Genomic DNA, 15385 nt, shown 5'->3' with positions numbered 1-15385 from the left:
CTGGTTGAGCACGCCGTGCTTCTGTCTGGCGCACAGGCGCATGAGAGTCTGTCCAGCATTGCGGTAACCTGGTTTGTGGAGCTCCCACAGATGTTCTGACAGAGACCTGGCCGTTCTGACAGCGTTCTGACAGCGTTCTGACAGTGTTCTGACAACGTTCTGACAACGTTCTGACAGCGCAAAATCCTCCCCTCTCTTCACAGCTCAGGGGCTCTGACATTCCCAGTTGCCCCGCTCCTTCCCTCTTCCTGTCTTGAAGTCTCCCTCCGAGCCACGGAGGGACTCAACACACGCAGCACGTCCTCCCAAGCGCCAAGGCGATTGATTGATTGATGGGAAGGCGACACACAGTCCGACCAACGACACTCTCACGTTGAGGCGTAGGCCCTGTTCTGACACAAACTTGGTCCCCGTTCTGACACAAACTTCAACTTTCAACTTCGAGTCCAAGTTTGCCTGTTCTGACAATCTGTTCTGACAATTTAAAAAGAAATGCGTCCACCGACACCAAAGCGGGAGCGCAAACTGCTGTAACCGTCGAGCAGGAGCACGCCAAGACCGCCATGCTGGCTCGAGGCAGCAAACGCGCTCTTGGGATGGTCTGCTCCGCAGCCAGGAGCCCCGCGACAGAGCCGAAGAAGCCGCGGCCCGGCAGCAGCAGGCCAAACGCCGCAGCACAAAGCGCAATGCGCGGGCCCGGCGGTCCAGGTAGACGCGAAGGCTGCATCCAAGACGGCAGCCTCGGGTCACGCGCGACCGAACGAGCCGCTTGCGCCGCCGCCGCGCCGTTCTTTGGCACCACCGCCAAACGGCCCTTGCTCCTCCGCGACACTCGCCGCAGAGACGGCGCTTGTCGCCGCCAAAGCAATAGCAACAGCGCCCGCCACCCTCCCCCTTTCCCGCCCTCCGCCTTTGCCATCCCCCATCTGTGCATTCCACTCTGTTCGCTCCCTCCCGCTTGGCGCCCATCCCGCCCTCCGCCCTCGCCCCGCCCCTGCCCTGGCTGGCCTGGGTGGCATCTCCTCATCATCACGCGCCAAGTGGGAGGGAAGTGGACGGGGCCCTGAGGCCGACCTAGCCCTAAACGGAATGGGGCGCCCAACACGGTGCCGGATTACTGTGCCTTCTCCGGGCACAGCCTTTTGGCGCGTGAAGGGTCGGTGCGTGTCGTGACCCCCTGGAACACCCGTACCCCCGCACCATCTCCGTCGCGTGGTTCTACAACCTTAACCATCACCGGGAGGCGGCCAGGGCTTCATAGACTCGGTCGAAAGACCCCAGATTGGCATCCATGCCTCTCTGGACAGGGTGGCCCGCCACAAGGACCCCTGGAATTGCGACTCGCCGCTTTCCTCCCGCTGTGATCTGTGAGAGCTCTGTGTCTTGATTTGCCAACAAGGTACCTAAAACTGGTATAAACGCGGACGTATTTTCTTTAGCGATTGTGCAGCCACAGCTCGGCGCGCCTCGCCCATGCGGCGAACCGCCGCTCCTCCCTCACTCGCCCTGACCAGTTCGTAAAGCCGATTAACCGTCGCACGCGAGTTTGCAAGCGCGTTGTCGGCGCCCTCCAGTGCAACCCTCTCTGCGCTCGGTTCATCAGATGCAAGCAGCGCCTGCAGCCCCTCGCCATCCGTCAAAAGCTGGAGGGCAATGTCTACGGCGGCCTCCTGCATGATCGTCTCGTCGTCGCCAGTGGCTGGGTCTTCTGCTTCCGACCGGACGGCTCCAACGCCCAGCATCTGAGACATGAACGCGAGGTCGAATCTGGCACGTACGGCGGCAGCTCGGGCATCTGCCTCTGCCCCCTCGCCGCATCGGCGAGCGCGCTCGTGTCAGCGCGCCGCTGCTCCTGGTGCCGCTGCATGGCCGCCGCGCTCGCGCTCGCTCCGCTCGATGACATCGTGAGGCCCAACGCAACGGTCTGCGAGCTCCTTTTGCCCAGCGGGTCCACCACAGAGTTCTCCCAGCCATGTGCCCAAATGCGCCCGCCGTTTTTCGTCGTCGACGTCGTCCCCCCCCCCTCGCCCGCCGACTTTGATTGGGTCCGGTTCTACCTCACTCTCATCTTATCTATTACAGATACAAAACGTCAGATCTGCGCCACCCAGGGCTGGACCTAGTCTCGCCTCCGCGGCGTCCCCCCTCTTCTAGTCTGTATCTTCTAGAGCTCTAGTGTCGTTGCGCGACAGAACTCTACTCGGCATGACTCCAGGTTGCACCACCTCCGTAGCAACCCCCAAAAGGCGTGGGCTGCCGCGGATCTGTCCCCCTCCCCGTCCTCGAGGAGCATCCACGCTTCGCTTGACCAGTGCCCACTCGCCACCGCCTCGCTCAGTATGGACAACAGTAAATTCTCTCGCTCCTCCTCGCCGTGCCTGCGCAGCGCGTGCACGAGGGGGCACGCGTACAAGTATGCCTATGTAATAACACTTGCCCATGTCATTACATCCTTGGTTTATTTGCGTCCTGATGAAGAGTGCGCCTATCGTCCAAATCAATTAATGAAATATCCCCGACGGTCACAGGGGTCGGCGAGGGGATGACCTGGTCCGCGGTGCGAGCAGGCAGCGGCGGCCGCTTCTCCCCCGCGCCGCGATTGGGGTATGTGAACCACCAAGCCCCAGGCCCCGGCGGTTCAGCAGTTGGCGCCGAGAGGAATCGCTTCGCCTGCACGCAGAGCATCTTGCGTAGCTGCGCCACCCGCGACCGGCTAGCCCGGCGAGCGCCTATTCAAACGTCACAGCCCAAATCGGCGTTGGGCCGAACGTGCAAATCACTCAGCTGAGCCGGGCGCCCAGAGGCAGCCCTTCCTTGGCGGCCGCCTTGGCAAAAACCAACGGCCCGCCATCGAGACGCAGCGCCGCCTCGAGCACCACCGAGGAGGCGGTGCACTTGCCGCGAACGACGGGCGCGGCTCGCGCAACGGGGCCTACACACACAGCTGGCAGCTGAACCGGCAGCTGTGTTTGGACTGTGAGTGCCTATCGGCAGATGTGGTGGCTCCAAACGCAAGGCTTCGCGCAGTCGAAGCCACAGCCAGCAATGGCGTATACCACACCCGCATGTTGAGGTTGGCCGCAGCCAGCGGCTTCGTCGAGTTGAGCAAGAGGAGGCAGAAGAGCTCGAGCGACTCGAGCGAGCGCAAGCGCCCGTCGGGGACGCTGTGCCTGAGCGGAAACTGGGGAGTGGAGAGAAGTGTCTTGGGCGGTGAAGTGGGACGGAAAGGGCGCACTCGCTGCTCAGGTGCGCTGCAACCTTGAACGGGTCGAGGCGCACCCAGCGCAGGCTCAGCCCGGTGGCGCCCAGCGCGGCGCGCAGGTGCGACATAGTCCGCGTGGAGCAGTCGCCGCTGCCAGCAACGTCGTAGCGCGCCTGCGCGGCACCAGGCGGATGCATGTGAGACGTAGTGGGGAAGAGAGTTACGGGTGATGGTCTGCCCAAGACCTCGCGAGCCGACGCGGCCTCCGCCGGCGTTGTCGCGGTGTGCCCAGCATCTCGCAGCCGATTGGTGGCCTCGTGGCCGCCGGCCAACAGCTCGCAGAGCGTCTCGAAGAACGAGGTGATGTTGCAGTACTCCTCGTACCGTCGGCCCTGCCAAAGGGACTTGCGCGTCGCCCGGATGTCCTGGACGCCGATGTAGTTGGAGCCGTCCGAACCGAGCAGTATGTAGAGGTGCCGCATGCCTAACAAGCCAGAGTATTATGTGGAGCAGGACATTGCGGCTATGTCGGAACACCGAGGGGAGGCCACCGGTGTGTTCAAACGCGGCGCCAGCATCCTCCTGGGTTGAGAGCTCCACCAGCTCAGTCAGCGCTGAGCCAGGCGTGAGGGTCTCATTAGCCCAGCCCGCAGTGCACGCACGGTCGACGAAACTGAAGCCGTCGACGAAGATGCGCTCCATGAAAAGGCCGCGGTCGCGGTCGTAGTATACCAGCCCGCAGTCGACTGTTGGCTTGACGGAGGCGCCTGAAGAGGCCGCGCCGCGCAGGAGGCTGGCCAACGACGCAACGTTTGCGCCGTTGGCCACATCCCGCTGGACGGGCACGGCGTGACAGGGGCCCGACGGCCGCATGCCATCGCCGGCGAGCAGCGCTTCAAGGCCAGCGGCGAGAAGCCTCGAGAGCTTTATGCCGCCGCACGCCTTGATGACAGCGTCAAAGTTGCCCTGCTCGGCCACCTCGTCCTCATCAGCGCCGCTGCCAGCGCCGCCGCCAGCGCTGTGGCGAACCTCCGGCTCGACTATCGCCGACGAGGCAGCAACCTCACCGCACACGAGCGACCTTTTGGTGGCCTCGAAGCGCTCGAGGAAGCGTTGTGCAACGCTGCTGCGTGCGGAAGGCGCCATTGAGAGAGATTCTCCTGCCAGCTCTTTTGTTTTTTTTTATTTTTTGTTGTTGTAAAATTCTCCTCCTCGCCCAGTAGGGCGCCGGCACCCCAGCGTAGAGGGCGTTGTGTAGCCCTCCTTTTGGTAATATAAAAATTCTCCTGCCTTTGCCCACTCTGAAAAAGAATTTTACAAGCACAAACTCCCTCGCACGACACCGGGTACGGGACTGTGTCGCGGAGGAGGTTTGTGGACAAGCCCTCCGCGGTGACTCGGGGCGATTGGAGCCGCGAGTGGAGCTCGCAACGGAGTGACGAGGCGCATGTAACGACCCCCGGGGGTCCCGATAATCGAATTGAGGACGACGGGCGGTCCCATTGTGTGTAACGGTTACTCGATCGTGTTTGACGTCGTCAAACACTGTTTGACGTCGTCAAACACAAGTGGAGAATGGCCGTAGCTCCTCTCCACGAGCGAACAAACCCAAGTAGACTGCTGAGAGGCCCTGGCCTGGTCCGCTGAAAGTCAGACACACGAGCAAGGGGGGGGGGTAAAAAGGGACGGAAGTCGAGAGCGCTCGCAAAGAGGACGCGGCGGCGGCCAATGGCCACATCATCATCACCGCTCGCGCCACCGCACTCTCCCGCCCGCCCGCCCGCGCCGCCTCTGGCTATCCGCGACGGCGCCGCCCGCGACCGCGACGGCGCCGCTATGCCGCTCGGCGGCGATCGACTGCAGAATGACACACCGCCCATGCTGCTCGGTTCGCCGCCGCTGGCTCCCCGCGATGGCTCCGCGATGCAGCCCGGTGGACGACGCTAGTAGGTGAGGATCGACCATCCTCCGCTAGCAGGGCTTCGTCGGGCGCGTCTTCGTCGAGCGGTGGTGCATCTCCCATGCTCCCACCCGCGCCCTCCTGGCAGCCCGCCCGCGGCCCACACCGACCGCCCTCACGTGCTCACCCTAGTCGTAGGTGCGGTTTTTTTGCGTGCCCCCCGTCGATACGGGGCGCTGGGCGATGGCTGGGCTTGTCGCCGGGCGAGCTGGCCCCTCAGTCGGCCGCGGAGCGGAGGTGCGAAATCGAGGCGGCGCGGCCCCTGCGCGCAGCCTGTCCGGCCGGCGCGCGCATGGTTCCGTAGCCCGTCTAGTGCCTCACTGACCGACTCCAGCGCCACGGTGTACGTGGCCGGTGTGGTACTGGGGCTGGGCAGCCTTGGGGCCGGCGGAGACCGCCGTCTAGCGGTCGCACTAGTCTCTTTTCGTTGTTTGACCTGTTTGTTTGACGGTTGTTTGACCATACTTTGAGCCTTAATTATTAATTAGTGTTTGGGTCTCTGAGGTCGATACTAGCGCCTGTAACTTGCCACAAGCATGCTTTACAAAAGTCCTGCGGAGCGGGACTCGCAGAACTGCCGTCCGCGCGCGCTGTGAACAGCGCCGTGGTCAAACACTGTTTGACGTCGTCAAACACGTAGCGAAAGAGAGACCGGTAACGAACTCTCTGAACGCCGCACGGAGTCGTGTGAGGGCAGCCATAGGGAGGCCCTGTCGTTTAGTCCCGAGCCGCGGCGGCTCCGGACCAGGAACCGTGAGTGCGACGGAGAGTCGTATTCACCACAGCCCCCCCTTTGAGCAAACGTAAACCAACTTAGATCAGCTGAGGATCTCAACACGCAACAGCATAGACGCAAGACCGAGCATTGACGTTACTACGTACCACCTTCACCTGACTGCACCACGCATTGGACCATCGCTCCGACAGCGATGGAGGAGCATCACCACGACGACCGAACCGCGGAGTGCCAGCTGCCCCCCTCGAGGGGCACTTCGCGGCCAAGGGCAGCACCCAGGCTTCACCAACTTCACCAACCTTGCCAAGACCAAGAAAGGGAGGGCGACCACGCCGACAGTCGCGCGGCGGCCTTTACGGCCGCCCTCCCCGGGGACGATGGGACCCCCGACCCAAATCCCGTGCACCACCCTTCCAGCGGGCGAGTCAACCAGCCCCGCGCGGCCGAGCAATTAGCGCCTCCAAGCGCGGCCGCGTGCACCCCAAGCTGCAGAAACGAGCTTTTAGTGCTTATGAGCATAAGCACTGGATTCTCATGCGCGCGGAGCGCGCCGGTGCTCTACCCGGACACGCGCGGAGCGCGCTAGCTGGACACCGCACGCGCGGAGCGCGCTAGCTAGACACACACGCGCGGCGGCGCCTGTAGGATCAGCTTACTGATGATGATGCCAGCCCGACGGCGCTCACTAGCATACTGCGACTCGACAACCTCGTGGTGGGAGCACCACTGATGAATCTGGGTCTGCACATGCTGTTTGACTCCAGCCTTAACAGAAAAGAAGGCACGCGCGGGCCCGAGAGTGGATCTGTTCCTGATGCCTTCAATGACGCCGACGCTTCTCGCGGTCCGAGCCTTCAGAGCCAGCGGCACATAGCTGGAGCTGGCATACTTAAAACAGCAGTTGCAAATGATGTCGCCATGCTGCTGATCAAATCGGAATCCCTCAAGCTGGCCAATGTCAAAGCAGTTCTTGCATGCGTCAATCTTTGCAACAAAGGGTGCAGCACTTTGGCGTGTTGCGGCGGCGGCGGCCTTTTCCTCTTCGGAGAGATCAAATGCGCGAACAGCGGCGGCCGTCGCAGTCGCGACCTGCTTTGGAAGGTCAACGAGGACCGATTTCAGTCCCTCCACAATCGCGTCCACCGTAGCAGTAACGGCTCCACTGGCCACAGACTCGGCATCTCCGAGCGCTGCACGCTCGAAAGGGTTGAGCTCAATCTGGGATGAGCCGTCTGGCCTCTGCCGCTTCGAGGAAGGTGGAGCACTCTGAGAGCGGCCGGGCGGCGAGTCGGGCGGAGGCAGGCGGGCGCGAGTCTGGAGCCAATCCTGAGGCGGAGACGGTGGTGACGCGCCGTCGGGGCGGACGATTGCCTCACCTGGGATTAGGGTGAGCAAGGTGCGTCCGCGGCCGAGAGGCGGGTGCCACCCCCTCCCTTCTCTCTCCTCGAGACTACTGAGGGGGGGTCGCTTCGAGCAGCCGTAGTGCTCTCCACTGACAGCCCCCCCAGACCCTTGCACATGGGCTCAATGGAAGCAATCTCGAAGGTGTGGTGTGTGGGGCCGCGTTGCGCACCTCGGAAGATGCTCGTGCAGGCAAAGACATTCTCAAGCAGTCGTGCCCTGTTTGTGCTTGCGCTCGAGCAGGTATCAAAGGACCAATGCGACCCGCTGCCCACCATCAGTCCGTTGGCGAGCTCACACCCCACGGACGTCCGCATTGAGCCTGCGAGCGCGCGCAGAGAGGAGCGCGTCGGTGAGTGGTGGGTGGTGGAGGGCTTCTGGCGGGCGGAGGCTCACCCCTGTGAGCAGGGAACACGCGTCGCGCGCGGGCCTGGTGGAAGACGGCGCGCTGCCGCTGGGAAAGATGACACACACGACAGAGGCGGGCTTCCCGCGTTGGTTGGGCTGCAGACGGTAGAGAGGCGCCGCCCTCGGGCGGAGCCCGTCTGCATACCCTGGTGGCGGGCGCGCCGAGTCACATGCTTCCAGCTCGACGGGTCGAAGCCGTCGTGGGCGACATCAGAGCAGCCCAGCCACATATACCGCCGGCACATCTTCTTTGCGCCGCGAGCTACGAGAGCCAGAGCATCCGAGCGCGAGATGGGCGTGATCGCGCCGTGGTCGTCGCGGAGCACGATCCCGACCAGACGTTCATCGCGGGGCACGACCTGCAGGGTGCCGAGGAAGAGGAGCGGAAGCGACATCGCAGGGCTGCATACATGGCAGTTGGTGCGGTGCCCGCCGGACTTCCCGCGAAAGGGATAAAAAGATCGCACAGAGTGAGTGAGTGAGTGAGTATTCTTGATACGAAACCACGACGACACACACCAGTCGACTCGCATCGGTTGCCTCCATGAACGGCGGAGCTATTCTCGCGCCCACACCACACCTGGCTCCAACGTGGACACGCCCATAGCTGGGGACACTACTAGGTCATGCATGGCATCAGAAGTTTTATCTCTTCACACACACTTTCACTTCGCACAGAGAGAAAAGAAAAAGGCCGCCTCCCACGATGCGCGTGCTCGACGAGCTGGTGCAAGCCTTTCTGCCGGAGCCGCCCGGGTGGGGTGACCACCATCCCGGCCGCCTGCCTGGAGGTTCGGCGCCAAACTGGAGCCTCGCCCTCGCGAGGCCGCTCGACGTGCGTATTCTGATGCTCATCGAAATTGTCGTGACGCCCGACGACCCCGCCCTCCAGCATTCTCCGGCGAGAGTGATTGACATCGACCCCCAGGGCGTGATCGCCGAGAGGCTGGGTGCCGCCACGGTCGAGCGGCTGCGCGCGGAGCGGTGCAGCTCGAACACCTACAACTCGCTCGAAATGCTGGGCAAGGCTCTGCATTTCGCCATCTTCGGCGAGGCGCCGCCCGCCCCCTGCTGCATGCTGTTCGAGGCGTTCGTAGCGCCCGCTCCGTCATCAGTCGACCCGATGTCCCCGGCCACGCCTGGCGTGCAGCGCCCGCAGCAATTCCGCGCGCTGACGCGTGCAAGCAGGGCCGCACAGAGGCGGCTGAAGGGGCCACGTGTGCAGGGGCCACGCGTACCATGGGTTGAGGCCCTGATCGGCGCGGGCGACTTCCACGAATTTCTGGGCTGGACCTCGCCCGGCCTAACTTGGTGCGACGTGCGCGTGCTCCACCCCGACGATGGGACCAGTGCGAGGTGCAGACTTCGGGTCTGCGCGCTCACGCCCATCATCAAGAGCGGCCAGGACGAGCGCGCGGCGGAGGCTCTGCGGATTTTCGCCGACAGGGCGCGCGCATCTTAGAGGCGCGGCCCTTGCATCCCCGACCCTGACCGCAGGCTGTCCACCCCCCACAGGCTGGCATCGGCTGCTGGATGCAGGCGGAGAGCGGCGACGCGGCGGCCCAGCCGGGGGAGCCGCCCTCCTCCGACCCAGAGGGCGGCAGCTCCGGCGGCGGCGGCACCGTGCCGACGCTTCCGTTCGATCGCCGGGCGGCAGAGCTGCAGCGCCCCGCCGCAGGGAAGGAGCCAGCCCTCGCGCCCGACCCCTTCCACCCGCCACAGCAGCCGCCGCCAGCCCTCTCCTCCGGGGGCGCCGTCCGGAGGGACCCTTCCGCCACCAGCTCCTCTCCGGTGGGGTCCGCTGCCGAGGACTGGCTCTCTCCGCCAATGCTGCTTAGCGACGCCCCTCGGCGTGCGGGAGGGGTGGGCGGCGAGGCGTCGAGCTCGGCGGCGCACGCGGGGCCGGAGGGCGGGCAGAGCGGCATCTCCTCGCCTTGCCTCGCCGCGATGGACACCGCGCCCGCGCCCGTACAGAGTTTGTCGAGGGATTGGACGGTCCCCAATGACGAGTACGTCTCCTACTACCGTAGCTTTTTGGAGGCCTACCGCAACCAGGACGCGAGCGCGCTCGTGCTCACCCAGATGCCAACGCCCGACGACGAGGGCTCCAACCTCATCATCCTCGGGCTGCCCGGCGAGTCCTCGGGGCTCGCTATGATGCTGCAGAAGATGTTTTCGGACGAGGAGAACGTGTCGAACGTGTTGCTCCTCTTCACCGGCGCGCGCTCGGAGCGCAAGCACGCGCGTGATTCTTACCTGAACGAGGCCCTCTGCGGCGCGTCCGACGACGAGCGGCGGCGCGCCAGCGGGCTCGCCGAGGCAGTGCTGCCGCTCGAGGGCGACGACTTGGGCGTGCTGTACGAGCTGCTCACCGCGCTGCGCGGCTTCCCGCCTGCACACTGCCGGGCATTGTGCGCGCGCTCCCGCGTGCGCTCCCCATCGCGCGCGCCCGCGCCCCCCACGTGCTCTTCTCTCCCGGATAGGGACCACTGCAAGGAGTGGGGTGACCGCCACCTTCACCTCCTGCTGCTGCTCGAGCTCGTGGTGATCGCCGAGCGGCGGGGCGTGCTCCCGCCGCGCGTCCTGCTGCCTCTTGTGTGCGCTCAGTGCGGCTGCGCGTGGGCGGCGACAGTTGAGTGGGCGCAGTTCGTGCCGTGCCGCCACAGGAGAGTCCGCAGCCTATTTGCTTGCGCGTATCCGGCCGTATCTGATCCGGCCGTATCTGATCGACCCGCATCCCCGACCCCTCCGCAGTGCCATTTGCCTGCGCTGTGCCGGCCAATGCGGCTGCTGCCCGACGTGCTTGCAGCGCCGAAACCTCGAGGTGCGCTTGCACTCGCGACTCGGAGTGGGAGTAGGAGTGGGAGTAGCACGTGCGATCGTCGCCATGTCACTCGACTGAGGCGCGGGGTCCGCTCTAGACTCGCGTCGGGGGTCCGCTCTAGACTCGCGTCGGGGGCGGGGGGTAAAAGATTTTTCCTCTGGGGAGCTTGAAAAAGTGACACAAACCGTGAAAAGAGGTTCACAAAAAAGAATGTAACCAAGCTCTCACAACCTTAAGAACAACTCTCTTAATTTAACAAGAACTCTCTCTCTCTGGTCTCTCAGCAGACAGGCTCGACACGGGGGACGGAGGCGGCCAAATCGAGCGGCCTTGCGGCGTGTGTCGGACGCAGGGTTCTTGTCCGCGTGAGCCAGGTTTCTTCATTCCGCGCCCTATCTTGCGCCAGGCATACGCCGCGCAAACGGTGCGGCGGGCTCTGCCGGGGATGGGGCTGCTGCGAGGCGCGGGGCGTGGCGCAGCCGCAGGATGGGAGCGGCGAGGCGCGAGGCGAGGGCGAGGGCCAGGGCGAGGGCGAGCTGAGTTCGGATGGCGATTCGGACAGGTCGGTGGAGGGCGTGGATTGGTGGGTTGACGAGGGGCCCGAGTGGGGCTCGGCGGAGCTGGAGGACGCCACGTCTCTCGGTCTCGCGAGGCAGGCGGTAGGCGACGCGGCGTACGGAGACGTCGTCGCCGACGCGGAGCAGCGGGTGGACGCGGTTCGCCGTCGTCTCGTCCTCGCCGAGCTCCGCATCGCTCACCAGCTCGCGCCACCGCCGCTCCGCCTCTGTGCGGCCCGACCTCACCGCCGCCTCGAGCTGCCGCAACCGATCTTCGCCCAGACCCGCGCTGAGCGCGCAGACAATTCTCGCGGCGGGGCCGGAGGCCGCGGCAGCGTCGTACACTGGAGGAGTGCGCCGCGAGCTCGGCGGGCTCATCGGGGCCCACCGTCCCCAAGTCGCCCGTGAGACGCGCCGCATCGAGCAGCAGCGCACGGCCCGCAGTCTCAGAGGAGAGAGCCTCAACCTCGTCGGCCGTCAGCACCGGCTCCATGAGCGCAGTGGAGCGCGTAGCGTCAGCGGCGGGTGGGGGCGGCGCCAGCAGCCGACAGACATTGTCCAATTCTTTGTTTAGAAGTTTGCCTCAAGGACGGACGATATCGTCCGTCCCTGAGTCGGTTGCCACGACTTTGGATTGTTTTTCCGAGCTTGGTCCGAATTGTCGAAGGCTTCGACGCCAAGTTTGCCGCGTTTTCCGAGCTTGGTCCGAATTGTCGAAGGCTTCGAGTCTTCTGATAAACGCAGTATGGAAGATACAAAGAGACGGAGGAGCAACGAGCGCCCCGGCGTGAGCCAAAGACACTCCCTCCGTAGACACTGATCACACACGGGTGGGACAGGGTGGGTCACAACGAAGCACGAGAGCGTGCACGACAGAGCGACGGACGGCGCAGCGCACTGCCGTCCAGTCAGCGAAGGGACGGCTGCTGCGCAAAGTGATCAGTTCTAATGAATGTACCGGGGCCCTGTGGATAGATGAATCCGGGGCACCCTCCGCTCGAATCCCTGGCCAGGGGTTCGAGGCGGCCCCCACCCTGGGGCCTCCCATCAAAGGGACTGCTGCAGAAGACGCCCAATATCTTGCACAAGTGCAAGAACCATACGTCTTCTGATAAACGCAGTATGGAAGATACAAAGAGACGGAGGAGCAACGAGCGCCCCGGCGTGAGCCAAAGACACTCCCAACTGCGCTCCGTCACCGGCGTCGCGGTCTCCCCCACTGAGGACGATCTGCGGGGGGGAGTCGCGCCGCCGGCATGTATCTGTGCAACTGTGTTTTGCCTTGTCCCGTTTGATGGAGCAAAGTCACGGGCCGCCCGCGCTTGAAGGCGGTCGCGCCAGGCGCGGGCGGCACTAGTTGCCGGCGATCCGCTTGGGCAGCGCCCGCGCTTGCCTCTGACTGGGTCTCCATAGGTCGCGCGGCCCGAATGCTCGATTTGAACGTGCCGCAAGCTGGCGTCGCTCGCGTAGCTGTGGCAGGGCGATCCTCCCTTCGGTGGAAGGGAGATCTCTAGCCTCCTAACGAGGTTGCCCTCCGCCTGGCTGTTTGGCGACAGCGAGTTAACACCTCCGCAGTTGCGTCGGTCCGCGCCACAGGTAGAGACGTTGATCGGCCGTCGCCCCACGTCCACAGCCAGGAGAACGGGGCTCCCCAGCCATACGACACACGCGTTCGCGGCGGGTCGTCGTAGTCGGAGTCGTAATCGCTGCTGTTGGGGCCTCCCCGCTCCTCGTCCTCGGTCTCCTCGTGCGCGCTGGGTGGTACGGCTCCGGCCGTGGTGGGGGCGGGGAGGGGGCGGGGGCCACGGCCGCACGGAATCGCCGCCGGAGGGGGGCGAGGGCGTGGGCGAAGGAGGAGGAGCCAGAGCCCGGGGAGGATTGGGAGGGGGAGGAGCGGCCGGAGGAGTACGCCGGCTCTTTGACGACCCGCAAGGGGCCGTCGCCTGCTGTGCCATTTGTAGTGCCAATAAATAAATAAATAAAAAGGGCACGCCAAACGAGGGGTTGGAGAAGGACAGGGTCAGCGCAGTGAATTCTTCATTCCGGTGGGTGACTCGAGGTGCGCTCCTTCTCTTCCGCTTGCCTTCACACAATGCAGAGCCGCAACCTCTACTGCGTCCAGCTTCAGAGCAAGCTGGTCACCGTGCATACCAGATACGCGCGGTCGCTGCTCCTCTGTCCACCCCACTTTGCCGACGGCGTAGCACAGCGTGGCGATTATTCAGACGCCGAGGCGTGGAGCCCGCCGCCGCCCTGGGTCGCCTCTGTCGCCTTGTCGATCGACGTCCCCGGCGGCGGCCGGACCGCGCCTTGGTCGGTGCCGCTGCTCAACGTCGACCACATAATCGTGACGGACGGTCTCGGCAACGAGCGAGTCTTGCGCGACGGGGAGGCGGTGCAGCTATCACCGAGCTTTGTCCTCTCGATCCAATTCGAGGTTTCGGCGGATGGACAGCAGGCCCGCGTGCGAGCCCCGCTGCCTCTTGACTCACTAGTCCCTCTCGTCACTGTAGGAGCACATCGTTCGACTCGGGCCAGCGAGCTTCTTCACCGGCCCAGAGCCGTCCCTGCCGGAAGAGGGGCAGCTCCTTGCCGGCTCCGGGCGCGCGCAGCAAGTGAGCGGCGCGGCGCCTCCCCCGGAGATGAGCACGCCATCGAGAGGGGCGGTGCCACCAGCCTCGCCCTTCACACGAGGAGCAGACGACGGCGACGACCCGCTCCTCGCGGAGGCGGTGGCCGATATGGCGCCGGCGCCTCCCGCGCGGGCAGAGCTCGACTTTAAGATACCGCGCAGCGCCTTCGTCTACTACGTTCTGGAGGACATAGCTGGTGACGACCTCAAAGGGACGCCGGCAGAGCCCGCGGCGTACGAGATGGTGGCGACAGAGCGCCGCCTTGACCACGACGGCGGTTGGGCGCCACTCGCGGGCGGCTGGCGCCGGCAGCCAGTCTCTCTCCGCATCGTCCGGCGGAGGCACGGGCCGGCGGTGCTTCTGACGGCCCTCGGTGTCGACGGGGGGGACGAAAAATTGCGCGACATGGGCATTTTCCCGGTGGAAGGGCCTTTTTTTTCCTTCAAGAAGGTTCCCCTGGGGCCCTTTGGCCCTTTGGCCGGCCCCCCCCCCCCCCCCCCCACGGCCCTCGCCACCGCCCCCCCTCGCCGCCGACAAACAGGTGATCTACGAGACCGTGGCGGCCGACGAGGGGGAGCAGCGCGAGTGCATCTTCCTCCTGGACATCAACGAGACGATGCAACTGGAGGCCATCACCTTAGCTAGGCCACGCGAGAACCCAAACGCCGCCGCACCTGACATACACGTACACACGCGCAACCGCAGCGCGACATACACACACGCAACGCACTGCACACACTCTGTCCTTTCTTAGGCCCTGCAGCGATCCGATGCCAAGCCGCGAATTGCGGCCCTCAAGAAGGACGGCCTGGAGGGAGGGGCTGCGTCCTTCATTGCGGTGCCGCCGCAGGCATGACATGAGTTTAACCACGGGCAGCGTCTCCAGCGCCCCTTCTTCCCACCCTTCGCCTCCCCCGTCCGTAGGCGTTCTCGCTGCGCGAGGGCGCAGAGCTCAAAGTCTGGCTAGCAGACGGGGTGGCGGCGCCAAAGGGCTATTCCGCCGAAGTCGCCGGAAAGGGCGGGAGGAACTTCAACAAGCGCTTCGTCATCCTCCGTGGGACGGGCGTTGGGGGCGAGCTGCGTCTGCGCGTGGAGCGGGAAAAGGGGATCGACCGCTGGAAGGGTTTTCATGGGGCATGGTTCACCGTGGCCCCACCACTGTTGCAAGAAGCAGCAGTCGATGGAGGCAAGGTGGCGCTAGCGCCGCGGCTGCTGACTGAGGCCGACCAGAGAAGGCTGCCCGCCGCTCTGCACTCCACCATCATTGCACGCCACCGGTTCGATCGTTGGGAGCAGCGGCTCCTACATGAGTTGACGGCACGCAGAGCCGCCTTCGGTGCGGGCCGTGCCCAAAACTTAATCACACCCGTTTTCGTGTTGATGAGATAGGCCTCTAAGGTGACCTTGGACCGCGCAGCCGACTTTGTGCTGAGCTTGCGCCGTGAGGTGGCACATGGATTCTCACTGATGTCCAATGCAGGTGGAGTGCCTCCGGGCCTGCTCTCAGCACTTCGAAGGCAGTTGCACGCCGCAGGTTACCATGTTGGGCGAGGCAGCTGCGTCCTTACGAGCGCAGCGAGTGCATCAGAGGTGTTGCAGGTTGAGGCGTCCAGAAACCATTTTGACATTGGCGAGTTAGTAGCAAGTTACGGAAGCTAATAGCT

The 15385-nt window shown here is 64.5% G+C and overlaps 1 protein-coding gene across 1 annotated transcript; it reads left to right on the top strand.

The window, feature by feature from the left end:
- Positions 1 to 13180: 13180 nt before the first annotated feature.
- On the top strand, positions 13181 to 15380 carry EMIHUDRAFT_239881 (hypothetical protein; the record flags this gene model as incomplete). Its single annotated transcript, XM_005775636.1, has 7 exons — positions 13181 to 13525; positions 13602 to 14141; positions 14293 to 14406; positions 14476 to 14559; positions 14646 to 15057; positions 15139 to 15201; positions 15274 to 15380. The coding sequence occupies 7 exons, from the start codon at positions 13181 to 13183 to the stop codon at positions 15378 to 15380; spliced, it is 1665 nt and encodes a 554-aa protein (XP_005775693.1).
- Positions 15381 to 15385: the final 5 nt, after the last annotated feature.

The sequence above is a fragment of the Emiliania huxleyi genome (genome assembly GCF_000372725.1).
Source record: "Emiliania huxleyi CCMP1516 unplaced genomic scaffold EMIHUscaffold_298, whole genome shotgun sequence".
NCBI classification, from domain to species: Eukaryota; Haptophyta; order Isochrysidales; family Noelaerhabdaceae; genus Emiliania; species Emiliania huxleyi.
The sequence above is the reverse complement of the archived record's forward strand: the minus strand, read 5'-3'. Positions and strand labels throughout refer to the sequence as shown.